Source organism: Cinclus cinclus, chromosome 1 (assembly GCF_963662255.1).
Source record: "Cinclus cinclus chromosome 1, bCinCin1.1, whole genome shotgun sequence".
Taxonomy (NCBI): Eukaryota; Metazoa; Chordata; class Aves; order Passeriformes; family Cinclidae; genus Cinclus; species Cinclus cinclus.
In genome coordinates, this window is record NC_085046.1 from 8,334,253 (window position 1) to 8,350,073 (window position 15,821).

Below are 15,821 nucleotides of genomic sequence, written 5' to 3' on the forward strand. Positions count from 1 at the left end.
ATGTTAAAGCACATTTCCAACCCATGAAGGGGAACTTGCCCTACGGTGCAAGAGTGTAAATCATTGGCATTTATAGCAGGGGAGAATTGGAAACCTGGTAGCATTTAGTTGCATCTTCTCATAGTAAAAGTGCTAAATGGAAGAATTGTACTATAGTAGGGAAAGTTCTGTTCGAAAATGAAAGAAGATTCAGCAGCATTTTCTGTACTTACCTCACCTAGAAATTACTTTTTCTAACAGCTTTTGAAAAAAAAGACATTGATGTTAAATGTGTATATGTGTGTGCAAAAGAAAATGCTAATACCTGCTGTGGACTAGATTCCTTTGAATCATAGCACATGCTCAGTACAAAATAAACAGAATATTTGACATATCAAAATTCAAAGTCAGCTTCTCTAGTGTCCCAAGTATCAGAACTGAATGTAACATTGTGTGGTATTTTAAAATACGTGGGATTTATATTGTGTTGTGGTAATTGTGCAGCTCTCCTATAAGGCACAAGTGTAAGGAGGGATCAGCAGAAATGAAGATATTAAGGCATTCATGTTGCATATGACAACTCTGTGTATGTAGTATGCAGTAGTAAACTGTAATGTGTAGTTATTCCTGTTTAACTGTGAAATCCTCTTAATTTGTGAGGTCACACAGCTGTATGTGCCATCAGCCAGACACGTCTGGAGAGTCAGGAGGATGGGGAGGATAGGACCATTGCAGTCTACTTTGGATGGTAAGACACTGTCTATGCAGTTTCAGCTTTGCTAAGTCTTTGCTTAATGCAAACTTATTTTGAAATCTGTTCTAGAACTCAGTTGAGTATTTTGCAGTAAAGTCTTGGTAGCCAAAAGCAAGACAATCTTTCATTATTTTGGTTAAGATTTTTTTTTAAGTTGTGTACTTGTATGCATGTGTGCATGTCTTTAGGATATTTAATGTTATTTAATTTAATAATTTATTTGCCCAAGCTTCTGCTGGGATTGATGAGATGGAGAAATGTGTTTTTAAAATAATGTATTAATATGTATAAAAGGCAGTTGCATAGAATAGGAAACTGATACAGTTGCAGAAGATGTAAAGCACTGAGTTGCTGCTTTTACTGTATACTGTAAATAAACGTTTTCATTATATAGTAAACTGTAACAAACAGGCTTTGCACGGTAAATACTGATTCCTGTTTATAAATATTGTCTCTAATTAGATAAGGCAGAAACTTAAACCTTTAAATCACTCAAAATATCAGGATTTTATGGAACTTGCAGAGAAAGATTAGAGAATGGGACAAACTTAGCAATCAGGGTAAATTTACACTAAATTATTTGTGCCAATATGCTTTCTTATGTAGACAGTCTGTTTCTTCTGGGTTTTCATACCTTTTCAGCTTCCCTATTCTAGAATTTTGCCTCTCTATGAACAAGTAAAATAATCATTAAATCACTGGCACTTGTGCAGAATTAATAACGAATTAAAAATGGGGTCTTTAAGCTAAAAAATTATTCATCTACAGTAGTCCTTACTGTCTTTCAAGATGATGAAATCTGCTTGAGATAGTTTAGCAGATACAGTAGATCATGTATAGACTGTAGCCTCTGAATACTGCAGTAGGATTGAACAGAATTAAGAGCTTTGTCCAGGGTTGAAACCTAAAGACTTCTAGTGATAATTTTTATTTGAATAGCAATGATGGTAAAAGTTTATTTTGATTACCTTCTTAGTGTAGTTGCCAGATAACTTGTTGACTCAGTTTAAGTACTGCTGAGAATTTTTCATCATATATTTTTTCAGTTTAGTTTCTTTCTTTGGAAGTCACCCCTTCTCCACATCAGCAGTCCTTGTTTCTTTCACTGACCTACATGATTCTCCACAGCTGTTTACACTGTCTAGATGTTCTCCACTGTCAAACCTATTCCACATTTATCATTTCCACATTCTCCTGGTCTCCTTGCCCTCATACCTACAGTACCTTGAGCTCTCTGCCGGGTCTTCCCAAATGCCCCCAGTTCTCCATGATGCCTCCCTTGGTGTGGGCAGCTGGGAATAAGGAATGGCTGTGCTGTGCTGGAGTGAGCAGCTGTTCCCTCCTTTCTCCTGGCTGGCTTCAGGTGAGCTGGCACACTGAGCACTGCTCTCCTGGCTCTGCCTGTGCTCAGGTCGCTAAAGGAATTTCTCCTCTCTGGCCCGTTGAAAATTTTTGCAGTACTTGGTATTTTTGCATCTCCTATTCTCTGTCAAAGTTGAAGTTCAGCTGATGAGCTCAAGAGGTGTGATGGAGGCAAGATGGTGAGGAATCATGACTGTTCATGTAAACCTCGTTTTCATATGAAATCAGACTAAAAAGAAAGTGCAGTCAACATGGATGTGTGAAAACAAGCAGGTAGCCTTGTGCACATGACTTGTTTAATCCCTCTTGACTCCATATGGGTTAAAGCCAATTAGCATGAAAGTACTGCTGAATCACATATGGTCATGTTTATTTGTGCTTTTTCATTTACTTAAATGGCAGACTTGTGAGTTCTAAATGCCCTCTGTATTGATGACTCCATCCCATATTTCTCTTTAAAGAAAGAAGCTGTGATGGAGAAATGTAGATAAAATTGACTAATTGACTGAAATAATTGAACTGTCGAAGTCATGTAGTAGTTTACCTTTGCTGTACATGCACTTTTCATTTAAAATGCTTTTAACTGTTAGCTTAATAGGCTTCATACATTGACTTTAATTAAAAATGTTTACTAAGTAAACTAAAGGTAATCACAAATAAGCATTTTATCAGAAATTCCGAAGGCTTGCAATGTTGAAACCTGCTCCCAATTAATATATATCAAGATTAGTGATGTTTAGGGTCATATCCTATTAAACTGGTGCTTAAAATGTCCCTACTTAAAGTTCTTTGAGGATTTAAAAAAATGAACAAAAAAGATCATTGAAGTGTTCAGTCCATAAGATGGCAGAAGATGCTTGTCACCATGGGTAGAAGCCAAAGAAAAAAAACCATGAAACTGTAATAAAAACCTTCCAGACAGGGTAGTGACATGAAGCATTTACTTGTTTTGTAATACACTATGTGAATAGTCCAGATTCTGGAGTCTTTTTTTTAGAGAGGTGGTTATTAAACATGAAAATGAAACAACTGAGGAACTGTGGGTGTTGTTACCTCTGTAGACTGATGTCAGGTGGGCCTTTGGGCCCAGTGGCTCATCAGTGAGCAATATTGACTGCCCTTAATTAATTTACTGTCAGATTTGTGCTCACTGGCTGAGTTTTCTCCCATGAAGTTAGAGCAGGATTGTCATTTCTACTGTGCATCACCAAAAGTTCAGTTGTTTCCTAAAAATACCCTCAGTGGGTTCAAAGGAGCTGCACAGTAGTTTGGGAACTGCATGAATGAGCCTCTCTGATGTGGCTTCTTGAATTCTTCTCCAAGATTTTTATCTTAAGTACATTATACAGGTTCTTGGTGTTTTCACTGTTTCTGCAGTGACTGGGATTTAATGTGGTCACTGTGACTTTGCTGTTAGGAGAGAAAACTCATTGGTATAAATGTTATCTTTCTGTTGGTTTCTTTAGATTTTGTTTAATTCTAAAGGCTTTTGCCTAAAACAACTTGACTGAAAGTAGCTGATATAGTTGAAAGCACAATAACTATTTTGAGCATGAGAGCAGGAATATTGTATATTCCTGCAATGAAAATTCTAAATCATCATAGTTACTAATTGTCGTCTATCATGCATTTTTCCTAATTGCTAAGCTAAAATGTCAGTAAGATTTCTTTTTTTTTTTTTAATAAAATAGAGGTATGGAAGTATGTATTTTTATATGCATTTTGCTTTCGTGTGTTTTTACTGCTTCTATTTCAGTTTGCCTGTAGCAACTAATGTTTAAAGAAAGGTAAGACTTTGAATTAATATGTAACAAATAAATTCTTTTATTGTGTATTTTTATACAAAGTAGATTAAGTCACTTGATACAGGATAAAATGTTTTTTAAAATGTTGTTTCTAAAATTTTTAAAATTATTATTTTTATTTTAAGTGGGTTTGGAACCAGCACCTCTTTCTGTATCTGAAGAACGACAACTTGCAATTCTGACAGAGCTACCTTTTGTAGTTCCTTTTGAAGAAAGAGTAAAGGTACCTAATTTCTAATTTAATATGCAATTGGTTTGTAGCTTTTTATTTTGAGTAAGTGTAAAAGGGGCACTCGGATGGAAACTGCATTTATTTAGTTCAGATTCCCTACAGAAGGATATGGCAGTCTGCTGTTTTTCTTCAGTACTCATGCAGCAATTGAACACTTGAAGTTAATGATTTTTCTCTCTCTCTTCTTTTTTTTTTTTTTTTTACATTGCCCTTAACAGTATTTGCATTGAAGTTAGAAACAGTTATTCTGAGCCCGATGGGAGCAGTCTGCAGTCCCGGCTGAGATGGCTCTGCATGGCTGCACCCTCTTGTGGCGGCACAGCCGCGGCTGTGTGTGTGTACCCGAGTGCGGGGTCACGGCTGGAGACCTGGGAGCACTGTGTGGGTGTGCTCCAGATGAGATAATGGATCTCCGTTTTGGGAAATTAACACCTAGATTCATTAACTTCCTGCATTCATAGCTGAGCTAGGGTGTATAGCTTAAAACTTAGCAAGATTCTTCTACTTGATTGATTTGATTTGCTTTTAAATGCTTTTGAGATTTTATAGATGTAACTGTTAGTTCTGTTACCTATTTCATTTTCCATCATAAATACTCAAAGAGATTTTTTTTTCTGTTTAACACAGTTTTTTTTAAACTGGTTTAGTTTTAGTATCAATTATTTTAAAACTGGTCCCTAAATTGTCTTGGAAATACTGCGTTTCAAGACACCATCAAGGGAATGAAGAGTAATTCCATAGGGAAAGTCAGTCTATTTGTCAAAACAGGGGCAACTTTGGTAGAAAATGTTTTTGTTTGTTTTTTGTTTTGGTTTTTTTTTTTTTTCTTCCTCCGGCTTCTATGAAGCAATTGTTCCAGCATAAACATCTTTTTACTGTATGGCAATCCTACACTAGGATTGCAGGGTATGATAGGAACTGATCTCAGGCAGACTCTCTGTCCTGACTTAGTGGATTCCAGCCTCTGGACTTAAAGCTGTGTTGAGATGCATACACGTTATGTTTTTTGGAATTCTTAAAGCCTTTTTTGGTGCAGTTGGAATTCACAGGACCTTGTGTGCTTTTATCACAAAAACTGAAGTAATAGTGGCATGAGAGGTTGGAGATGAGGATAGAGCTACAACTGAACTTCTGCAGTTCAAAGAGGAGGTTCTGTTACACTGTGTTTGGAGCAAGTGTGTACAGTCCTTTTTGTATAATCGTGGGAGTCAGCATTCCTTTGGAGTCTCCCACTGCCTCTACAGAGCAAGTTGCAGGAAGGGAAGAAAACACCATGACCATAATGAGGTTTTTTTCCCCTTTTGGTCAGTTCCTGTCTATTGCTCTGTAATTTTATATGGTAAGCTCAGTGCTGCCTGTGTGTGTGGGTTGTTCCATATGCTCTTTTCATTTTCTGACTTCCTCATGCCTTTTTTACCTTGACTTACCAGATAACAGATAACTCTTACAAGCAGTTGCAGAGTCCAGTTCCTTGGTAAGCTCTTCAGCTTTCTTGCCCCAGGGAGTGTTTTCCCCTTCAGCCTTAAAGCACATTGGGTTGCACCTTTCAGTCTGTGGGAGGTAATGAATCCAATTTGTAGCAAGTGCCTTGGTTCTTACCTCCTTAGGCCATACTTAGGTCAGCTTGCCTATGGTGATGCCACTTCCCATGGTGTGTGCTTCAGTCAGCATTGCTTGTTTTCCTGTGTTTGTCTGAAGTCACTGCAAATGCTTCAGTTGTACATTAGAGTTCTCATATTCAGGACTAACGTATCCAGGAACATTGGGTTATGTAGGGAGTCAGAGTCAGTACTCAAAAAGAGTTTTGCTATAAGATGTAATACCAGGTGATTTTTTTCCATCTAGAGTTGGGTAACAATAATTAATAAACTCTATCTAGTCCTGCTTCAAGAAGGAGAGTGCTGGTGAGCATATTCTCATGCTCTGTACATGAAAAGAGGTGCCTGTGGCTACATGTCTTGATGTTACAAAACTAGAAAAATATAGGCCAGAGGGGACCTCTGGAGTACTCTAGTATGCATCCTTCCTCACACAAGAATAACTTCAGACATGGGTCAGCATGCACAAGGACTTGTCCAGATGAGTTTTGTCTATCCCCAGAAATGGAGATTTCACAAACTCTCACATAACCTTTTCCATTACCTAATCACTCCTATTAATGAACTTTTTTTCTTTATGTCCATCCCTTGTTTCTCTTTCTGCAGCTTGGGACTATTTTCTCTTGTTTTCCTGTTGTGTGCCTTAGGAAAGATTCCTGTTTTGTCTATACTGTAATTTTCCTGGTTGGAAATCATCTTCTCCACTAGCAACAATTGCCCATACAACCAGTAGCTTTGAGATCTTACTCTACCTTAGTTGTCTGGGGTCAGATTTCCTCTTTCATGGTAAATTTATTGTTTTTAAAAATCCCTGCAGACTCTTACTTAATCTTCTTCATCAAAAAATTGTCTGACATATTACTGGGACATTTTAGAAAATGTGCTAGACTATTGTACTATTATTGTACATTAGGCAACCCTCTCCCATGCTACATCTTGGCATAGAAGCACAGTTAGCTACAGCTGCTCTTCAGGGGAACAGGTTCCTGTTGTGAAGACTTGAAAATGGACAGTGTGAAGTTCAATTTGTACTTCAGCTGGCATGATTGTTTTGAATTTTTATGATGCTCAGGTTCTTTTTTTAATATGGCAGTAGAATTCATGTTTTAAGTCTCAATTATTTGTTCACTGCTTATACAGGGGGAACTGATACCTATTTTCCTATTCCTGAGAATGTTCCTGACCATTGCAAACAGAAAAAAAACCCCAAAAAACTTACCAGTATTGAGAATAACCTCTCTGTGTGTGTAAAATATTCAAGGGACTTTTTTTCCTTTGATTTTGAATACTTTGCATTTCAGAACTCTGAAAGTTAGGGAGAAGAAACTGGAAGCACTGGCACAATGTATGTAGATTAGCCTCTTTATATAGAAGGAACTGAGGATGGTATCTTAGCACAGAAGAGTTCTTTGCATTTCTGTCCCCTTCTTCCCCTTCCATTGGTCATGGCTCTGTATTAAAGTTTCTACAGCTTAATGAGACAGAAGACAAATCACTTTAAAGTAAGTGCCAGAGGCAGCTCAAAGGACAGTGACAGTAGTGACTAACCATCTCTCATTGAATATTTAGATCTGCACAATGACGTGATTGCTCTTTTCACTCATTTTAACAGATTTTTCAAAGACTGATCTATGCTGATAAACAAGAAGTTCAAGGAGATGGGCCATTTTTGGATGGAATTAATGTCACTATCAGAAGAAATTATATTTATGAAGATGCTTATGATAAACTTTCTCCTGAGAATGGTAGGTTTTCAGTTATCAGCTTGTTACAGCACTTTATTGTTCTTACCATGTACTTCCATATTTGCTTATTTGACTGATATACTGTAGGTTTATCAGCTCTGAGATGTGAAAGTTCTTAAATGTCCTTGTTTTTACAGAAGTAACTTTCACCCGTGTTCTTTCTGATTATTGCAGTCTAAATAATCTCTTTACAAGCTATTTTTATGGTGCTTTTCTTCCCATTTGCTCATTCAAATAATTGTAATATATATATTTTTCTATGTAATTCATTAGATATTTTCTGCTTTGGCAAACTTTGCCAGCAAATACATACAGATTGAATGGGATTTGCTAGGTACAATGTATCTGATAATAGTGCAGAGCTCTATCTACACTACATCTTGGGATGTAGTACTATGCATTTTACTACATTGAATTAAATCACATGTTCATGTGAATCTGTGTGAATCTTGTACTCACAATATTTTATATACATACAATTTTAAAATTATTTCTGGGTCACTCTTAAATATTTCGTAGGATTTTTTTTTCTTCCCCTGCCTGTGATCTTATCCACTTCTTTTTTTGATGTTCTTAAAACAAGACCTTTTCTACAAAGTGAGTGTTTTACAAACTAAATATTCCAAAATTCAAGCCAGTAATAAGAGTTTTGCTGCTATTTACTAGGTCACTTCTTCTTGTAGCATATGTAGTTTGTGTGTGTAGTTTCATGTGTTTTTATCCATACAAAGGTGAATCAGACAATTGCATTGAGTTTGTCTCTCACCTTTCTCTGCAGAACCTGACCTAAAAAAGCGCATTCGTGTTCACTTGCTCAATGCACACGGTCTTGATGAAGCTGGTATTGATGGTGGTGGAATTTTCAGAGAATTTCTGAATGAACTCCTCAAATCAGGATTTAATCCTAACCAGGGTTTTTTTAAGACCACCAATGAGGGACTGCTTTACCCTAACCCTGCTGCACAGATGCTTGTTGGAGACTCATATGCCCGACATTACTACTTCCTTGGGAGAATGCTTGGAAAGGTAAAACCAGTGTTCTGTAATACAAAGCTATAGCAGTACTGAAATTATTCAGTAATGTTTTTCCTCTAATGTGGAGGAGTGGATGGGAAAAACAAAATATTTTCCCAGACTTGAGAGACAGTAACTTTCAGATGTTTGGTATGAACTTTACTGCTACTAAATTTCTGGTAGATTTTAATAAATTATATACTTGGGAAGTACTGGAAATTTGTGTTATCCCAACTGTCAGTTGAGCAAAGTTTGCATACGTTTGCTTCTGTGTATATTCTTGTACTTAAGGTTAAATTGAGTGAAGTCACCAGCTCTACTCTGCATTATAGTGATTTTCAACCTGGAGCTTTTAGGAATATGACTGCAGTTACATTTCCATCATTTGGAATATATGAAATGAATGTTTTAAGCAGTTAATAGTTGTATGAGGTATGCAATTCTTGATAGCATTTAAAATTTGCCATCAGCATTTAGCTACATGCAAATTACTTTTCACATATTCTGTTTGGAGTTTTGTACATTTTACATATTTTTTGAGTTTGTGCTTGATAATTTGGTAATATGAATGTTCAAGGGCTAATAGATGGTTGTTGAACTAGGTGAAGAATGAAGGGGGAGGAACAAAAAGAAAAACCATTACAAACATTAATTGCATTCACTTTTCTTTTATGGTCAGGTTTAATACTGAGGCTATTTCATTCTAAGCACTCAATGATTTTTATAAAACTAATAATTGTGAAACAAAATTTGGAATACAAATCCCATTTCAGAAAAAAAGTATTAACTGCTACTTAGCTGTCTAATACTGAAGGTATTTAAGATGTAAAAGTCCCATTTAACTGCCTGAAGTATTCTGGAGGTTAAAATGCTGCTGCTGCCTTGCAGTGAGGTTTGATGTGCTGTTGGATGTCTTTGTAATGTAGCTGGAAGCAGTTTCAAGGGATGTTGCTGGCAAACAGTGAATTGTTGAAACAGTGCTGTGCTTGGGAGCTGCCAGTCGACTGATTAAGATAAAACTGCCTCTTTTTAAGCAAATACCCTGCCAATGCATCCTAGCTACTGCCATATCCAAACTTCTTCAACAATGGAAATTACAAATGGGCCATTTCAATAAATAATATTTGGCTGATGTTCCCACCCCTGTTGGGAGATGGATTCAGTACTAATACAATAGTTGGTAGTTATGTCTTATACTACATATCCAAGCTTCATTTTCTTTCTGCATGTATAAATTTTAGGAGTGGGAAAGCAAATACTTGTGGTATTGTCAAGGAAGTTATTTCACCACAAAAATGTTTTGTGTTTGTAGGAAGGAGGCAGGGCTTAACTGTCAGGGAAAGTTTGAAACATTATTTAAAAAACAAATTGTAACTTTGAGTCTTCAGTTTCCTCTGTCAAAACAGCACATTGCCTCCTGTAATTGAATTTCAAATATTAGCATAGAGACAGAAGTTGCAAAATGTGTTTTATCTCACAGAGTGCTACAAGTAGACTTGTTTTTTTTTAAATCAGAGAATCTGTTATTTAACATTGGGAAAGGATAAATTGTTTTTGTATTTGCAGTATGTGTAGATAAGGTGAGAATTGACAGTGCTACTTAATAATTACCCTTGCCCAGGTGCACAGACACCTTTTTAGTAGTGTATTTAGAGACTTGATTAATTAAACAGAAAGATAAGGCACGACCATACTATTCAGAACCTGCCTGTATTGTGATCTTGGTTAGGTTATTGAATACCCACTCGTCCGTTTTCAAAAATGTGTCTGTTTTGTGCTTTGCACAGGGTTATTTGAGAGCAATAGTGAATTATTAAAAGCCTCTTTGCAAACAAAATAGATATAATGCAAAGGAAGCAGTCAGGCATCCGCAGCAATTTCTTATTTGTGGAAAACAGTGTGTAAAGAGTGCTGCCACCAAAATCTCTCACGTAAGAAGCTTCAATGTTATCAGAAAACAAATACATTAAAATATAATAATTTCTAGAAATTCTCTGTCTCTTGGTAACCACTTCATACTGATATCCAAATGCATTTAACTTTCAGCACCATGAAGTTACGCCTAATTCAGTTTTTCTTCTCATCAGGAAGATTTGAACAGCTTCGCATCTTCTTTGTTAATTGGTCAGTTCAAAAGCAAAAACATCTGAAAATTCAAAACATATCTTGAAAAATTATATATCTGAAAATGTAAATAATTTTAATACTGAATAAATTCCTGACTTTTGGGTGTATTTTTCTAGTTAATGAAGAAATTAAAATCTGTGTACAAAATGCATAGCTTGTTCATGCAGCTTTTGTAGTCACTGATGAGCAAAAGGTTTGTAGAAATAATACTGTGTGATCATGTAATTGCATGTGTTGTCTGAAATCATCCTTTAAAAAAAACAGAAATGAGTTTGCTTAAACAGCAGCTACTCAAACATTTCCAAAGTTTACATTTCTCAACTGTCAGTGACTTTATTCCGAAATGTAAACATTACCTTAGCACTGGTGCCTTTTAAGTATTTTCCTTTCTCTTCCTTAAAAGTTAAAGCTCAGCTTGCCATGCACACCTTTGGTAAGAGTCTCCTGCTGCCAGAGGGGTCAGGAACTTGAACCTCTGTGTTGCCCACTGGAAGTACAGCTGGGACTCTCTGAGTTTCAGGCTTTGCTTGAGAGCCACGGATGTCCTGGGCTGCCAGGAATGTTCAGGCAGAGGAGTTCTAACCCCAAATCCTCTTTCTTGTCCTCTCTGGGAAGTAAAGTTTTCTTGTCCCAAGTGGTGTCCCAGAGGGATGGATGGTCCAGATGCTGTGATGCTTTTGCTTTCTTGCTAGTTTTGGGCTGTGGGCAGGCTCCTGCTTTGGTTCCACTTCCTTTCTACATGCAGGGGTTGTTGTTCTGGCTGCATGAAAAATCTCCCCACGTGCAGACTCTGCTGCTGCAGGTTTGGCAATGTAGTGGAATTGGCTCAGGAAAACACAAAAGGTGCTTTTTTGACAAGCTGCCAGGAAGCAACAAAGCAACGAAATTTGCAAGCAGCATCTAAGAATATTAAATGAGAATTTTCTCCATGCTGATTCTTGAGTGGTCTGCTGCAAACCTGAAAAGAGAGAAACACTGGTTAACCATTTCAGCAGAAACAGTGCTTGGTAGAACAGTGATGGAGAATTAAAATCTGAACTTTACCATGTTCTGACCTAAATTCAGTCTGGTATGCAACATATTTCTCCATTTCCAGTTTACATTTGCATTTATTCAGTGATGCTACTATGACAGATGTTTTGGAAAAGGGCATTATTTGCATTTGGAATTCTTTGACATCAAGCTGCTAATTCTTAGGATAATTTGCTTAAATTTCACAAAGTATCAGCATTAGTTTAAGAATATGGCAGGAAATCCATAGATGGATTAGTATGATAATTTTTATGGTTTCCTCTTCTTCCCTTTTGACATAAACCTGCTAGTGCTTGCATTTATTTTGTTTTGCAGTGACTGTCTTTGCATGTTAAACAGAGCTACTCTGACAGCAAAGATTTTTGTATAATACACTCAGTGTCTTTGAATTTACTGAATTCCACCACCTCTCTTATTCCAGAATATTAAATAGCATTTGTGAGTCACGTATTCATTTTGCTGGAGAACATCTATTTTTGAAATGCAATTTTAATTCCCCTTTTCTAAGCAATAGAACCTGCAGTCCTTGGAAGACACTAAGGTTTTCTGAAAATATTTAGATTTGTTTTGCCAAGACCCAACTTCTGTCTTAGATGATTGGGAAAGCAATATGGAGAACAAAATGTCTTTTGTGTTGTTTTGAACTGAGTCCTTCCTTTATGGAACCAAGTAAAGAATTTTCATAGAAGAAGCAGCAATGATTAGAGAAAAACTAACGTGTTCATTTTAAATTTTAGCATTATTCTGATGGTGGATGCAATCTAGGTTTAGTTCTTTGACCATTAATAGTTAATGGTATATAGGAGGTCAGTTTTGCATAGGCTTGTGGATATTACATTGATGAAAGTCGAAGTTGTTTATTTTCCTATGAGTTTTTTTAGTTTACTAATTTAAGATCTAACAGACTATTCTTTGCAAATATCTACATGTTATTAAATATGTATAATAAAAAAAGTTACAAAAGTAAGTCCTTGGATAAAATGAAGCTTTGGAAGAGTAACAGTATATTAAATACAGATTTTGTTACATTACAAGTAAATGTGGGACCTAATCATTGATAAAATTTTCTGTATGTTAGAGAGTGTACCTTATGGTTACTCTTTGTAACTTTGAGTATTGTCTGGAAGGTGCAATTCTAAGATGAGCAGTGTCTGTAGAATCCACGCTGCAGAAAAACTAATGTAGTTCTTAATCATTCTTGGGCCTTATCTAGGAAGTACTGAATCAGGGGAGAGTCTTTTCACAGCAAGATCTGCATCAGATCCAGAACTCTTAAATTATAAATAAGCTGCACATGTGGGGTTAAAACATTCAAGGAAACGTTTCTAACATATTTGAGTGTCATTTGTGCACCAAAAGCTTGTGGAAAGGAAAACAGAGGAAGAAAATCTCACCAGGACAACTGAGTTTCATATACTTGATTATTTGGTAGGATGGTGTGTCAAGCACTGCACTGCTACTCTGACTGTTGGAGGGTGGGGTTTTTTTCCATCTGATTTTTAGGCTGCACATTCCCTATTCTTACTGTTCACTTAATTAGACCCACTTTGGCTTGGTTTAAGTCAGTACACCCTTGACTGGTTTGTGCTGCAGCCACAATTGATACTACTAGTACCTGGAGGGGTAGGTATGGGATTGGTGATACTGATGCAGGGGGGAAGTAATTGGTGTAAACTCTGTTTTATTAATTCCAGTTACCTCGCACATGATCTTGTAGATTCAGCATTTTGCTTAAAAGCAAGTTAGCTGATATTAATTTGTCTCAGAAAATCCTGAATCATCTGATATGGAAACAAAACAGGAATTTACCATGGAAAGTGGCATGGTCCTTTAATGATAAACTTAGTGTGAAAACACAATCCTGAGAGAGCAGAATTGATACTTCATGGAAGTTACTTTATGATTTATGAATGCAGATGTAAACTAATTTGAATCTGTTTTCTGACACAGTTCTTCAGCTTGTCAGGTCCTTTGTGTACTGGTGCATTTAACAAAACCAATTATCTTTTGATTACAAATAGCTATGTTAGTAACCTTGTAAATATATGTCTAGCGCTAAAAGACTACTGAAATGTGGTATTTTAACTCTAAATCTTTAGGGTGGAAAAGTGTTTATTGATGGATTGTGATATTTATTGGGTCATAATGTATTTAAATTTTCTTTAATGCATATGTTAGTGATTGTTTACCGTGATATAGTGCACAGAGGTCTCAGCAAGGAGTTCTGCATGGAAAGAATTACCTCATGTCACTGGTCACTCCTCAATTAAAAGTTCCATTAGCAGATGATTCCTGCTTCTGGTTTGTGTACTGATTGCATTTTATTGCCTCTAAATCAGGTTCCTAGACAGGGAATAAATAAACAGTTAGAGTGTGTGGTAATGGGATCCGGATCTTTTTTCACAGTTGGGAACACCTACATCCATTTCAGTCAATTAGGTTTGGAATATTTACTGAAATTCTTGAATTGGTTTGAACTTTAAAAATTATTAGTTTCACTGCTATTAAAATACAGATTTATCTTAGAAGCATACCCAGAGATTAATCATATAGTATTAAGTGTTTCAATATATCAGAAGATTAAACTTAAATAAGGAGGAGAAGTTTTCCTTTTATCTTCAGTTCTTCCTAAATTATGTTTAATTTGAGACAAGAAAAATCTATTAAGTCTTTACTGGAAATTCAGTAATGAATGATAACTATCAGTTATCCAGTGCATCTACAGGTATCCATACTGCTTTCCTCTCTCATCCCTCAAACCTCCCCAAATGGCATTGATAGCAATTTATATAATAGTTATGGCATAAGTTACAGAGGTGAGTGTTCCTATTAAAAGAGAAAGTATCAAGCTGATAAAATTGTAGTTTTCTGCACATGCTGGCATTTCTGAAGCACTGTTTTGGTAATAAACATTAATGTAATTGAAGACATCCTAAATTCCTAGAACAAAAATACCAATATGACTTTCCATTTATAAATTAAAAATTAATTCAAGGTCATTACAGTTTATATGATCCAATGCTGTCTTTGGGAATGGATCCTTGTATTTTCCTGGTCCTGTGTTCATGAGTTAGGGGTTTGGTCTGTGCTGCCACACCCCTACCTTCCATTTCAGGGATTTGCATGACTTCAGCACCTGTGACAGGCAGGTCCTTCACACCTGAGTCTTACCATCCCAGATCTCTGCAACTTCTATAAACTTGAACTCACTGACCTTCAAATTTTCACTGAGGGGGAAATATGAAGTAAAACCAATTTACAAAAGGCTTTTTCTAAAATAATAATAATAATAATAATTTTAAAATGTGATGATATTCACACTGCTGCAAGGGCTATTAAAGCTTGCAGAAGCCTAATTGCAGGCATCAAGCTGTGGAATTTTGGACTCTTGTTCTTTTAAAAGACAGAACAAAGATGGGCTATTAATTTTCACAGTAATACAGGGAAGATAATGCACCAGATTTTCCATTACTATGGTGATACAAATGCATCTAGACATCTGCTACTGCTCAGAGGCTTGGAAACAGTGACTTAGAGCTCCCAGGTAACGGACACACCTGGGAGAATTAATTTTATTTTGCCACATTGGCTTTAAAAACAGTATCATTTGGGGTTTACTCGCTTTAAAGTACATTATAGAGCATATCTTAAGAAATTATTTTATCTAGAAACTACTGAATTAGCTCTAAAAATGGTTCAAAAATACAAGTGCACATTAATTTTAACTTAAATTTTTAGTTTAATCTTTTTCAATAGGGTTGAAAAGACTCTGCTGCCCCCAAAGGCTTTGTGAGTGTGATGAGATATTTCTAGGATATAAATAATAAGGTAGAAGGAAGTTCTAATGGTTTTGCTATTTATTAATGGTTCTGTACAGCTTTGAAGATCTATTGCACTCTGTAAGTGCTAAGTATTATTTAATAGTAACTGTTTAAAATTACTGAAATAGAAAGTGTTATGGTCCTGGGGGATGATTATGGAAATAACTGAATTTAAGTCCAGTCATTTAATGCCTTATCCCCAAAGCCGTGCATCTTTCTAGGGAATATGACTTTAGCATTGTTTATGCTTTCAAATACAGTTCTGGGTTGTGAAGGATTAATGGAAAGTAGAAGCAGTGACTGATTATTTTTCTTAAAAGAGATTTTAGTTGAAATAATAAATGAGAGAATT

At 36.1% G+C, this 15,821-nt stretch overlaps 1 protein-coding gene across 1 annotated transcript in view; it reads left to right on the forward strand.

Moving 5' to 3' along the window:
- Positions 1–15,821, forward strand: part of UBE3C (ubiquitin protein ligase E3C) — a 68,070-nt gene that overhangs the window by 34,902 nt on the left and 17,347 nt on the right. The window contains exons 15-18 of the mRNA XM_062506510.1: positions 640–727; positions 4,026–4,123; positions 7,343–7,475; positions 8,254–8,501. Of these exons, the coding sequence (XP_062362494.1) occupies positions 640–727; positions 4,026–4,123; positions 7,343–7,475; positions 8,254–8,501 (567 nt within the window). The remainder of the gene's footprint in view (positions 1–639; positions 728–4,025; positions 4,124–7,342; positions 7,476–8,253; positions 8,502–15,821) is intronic.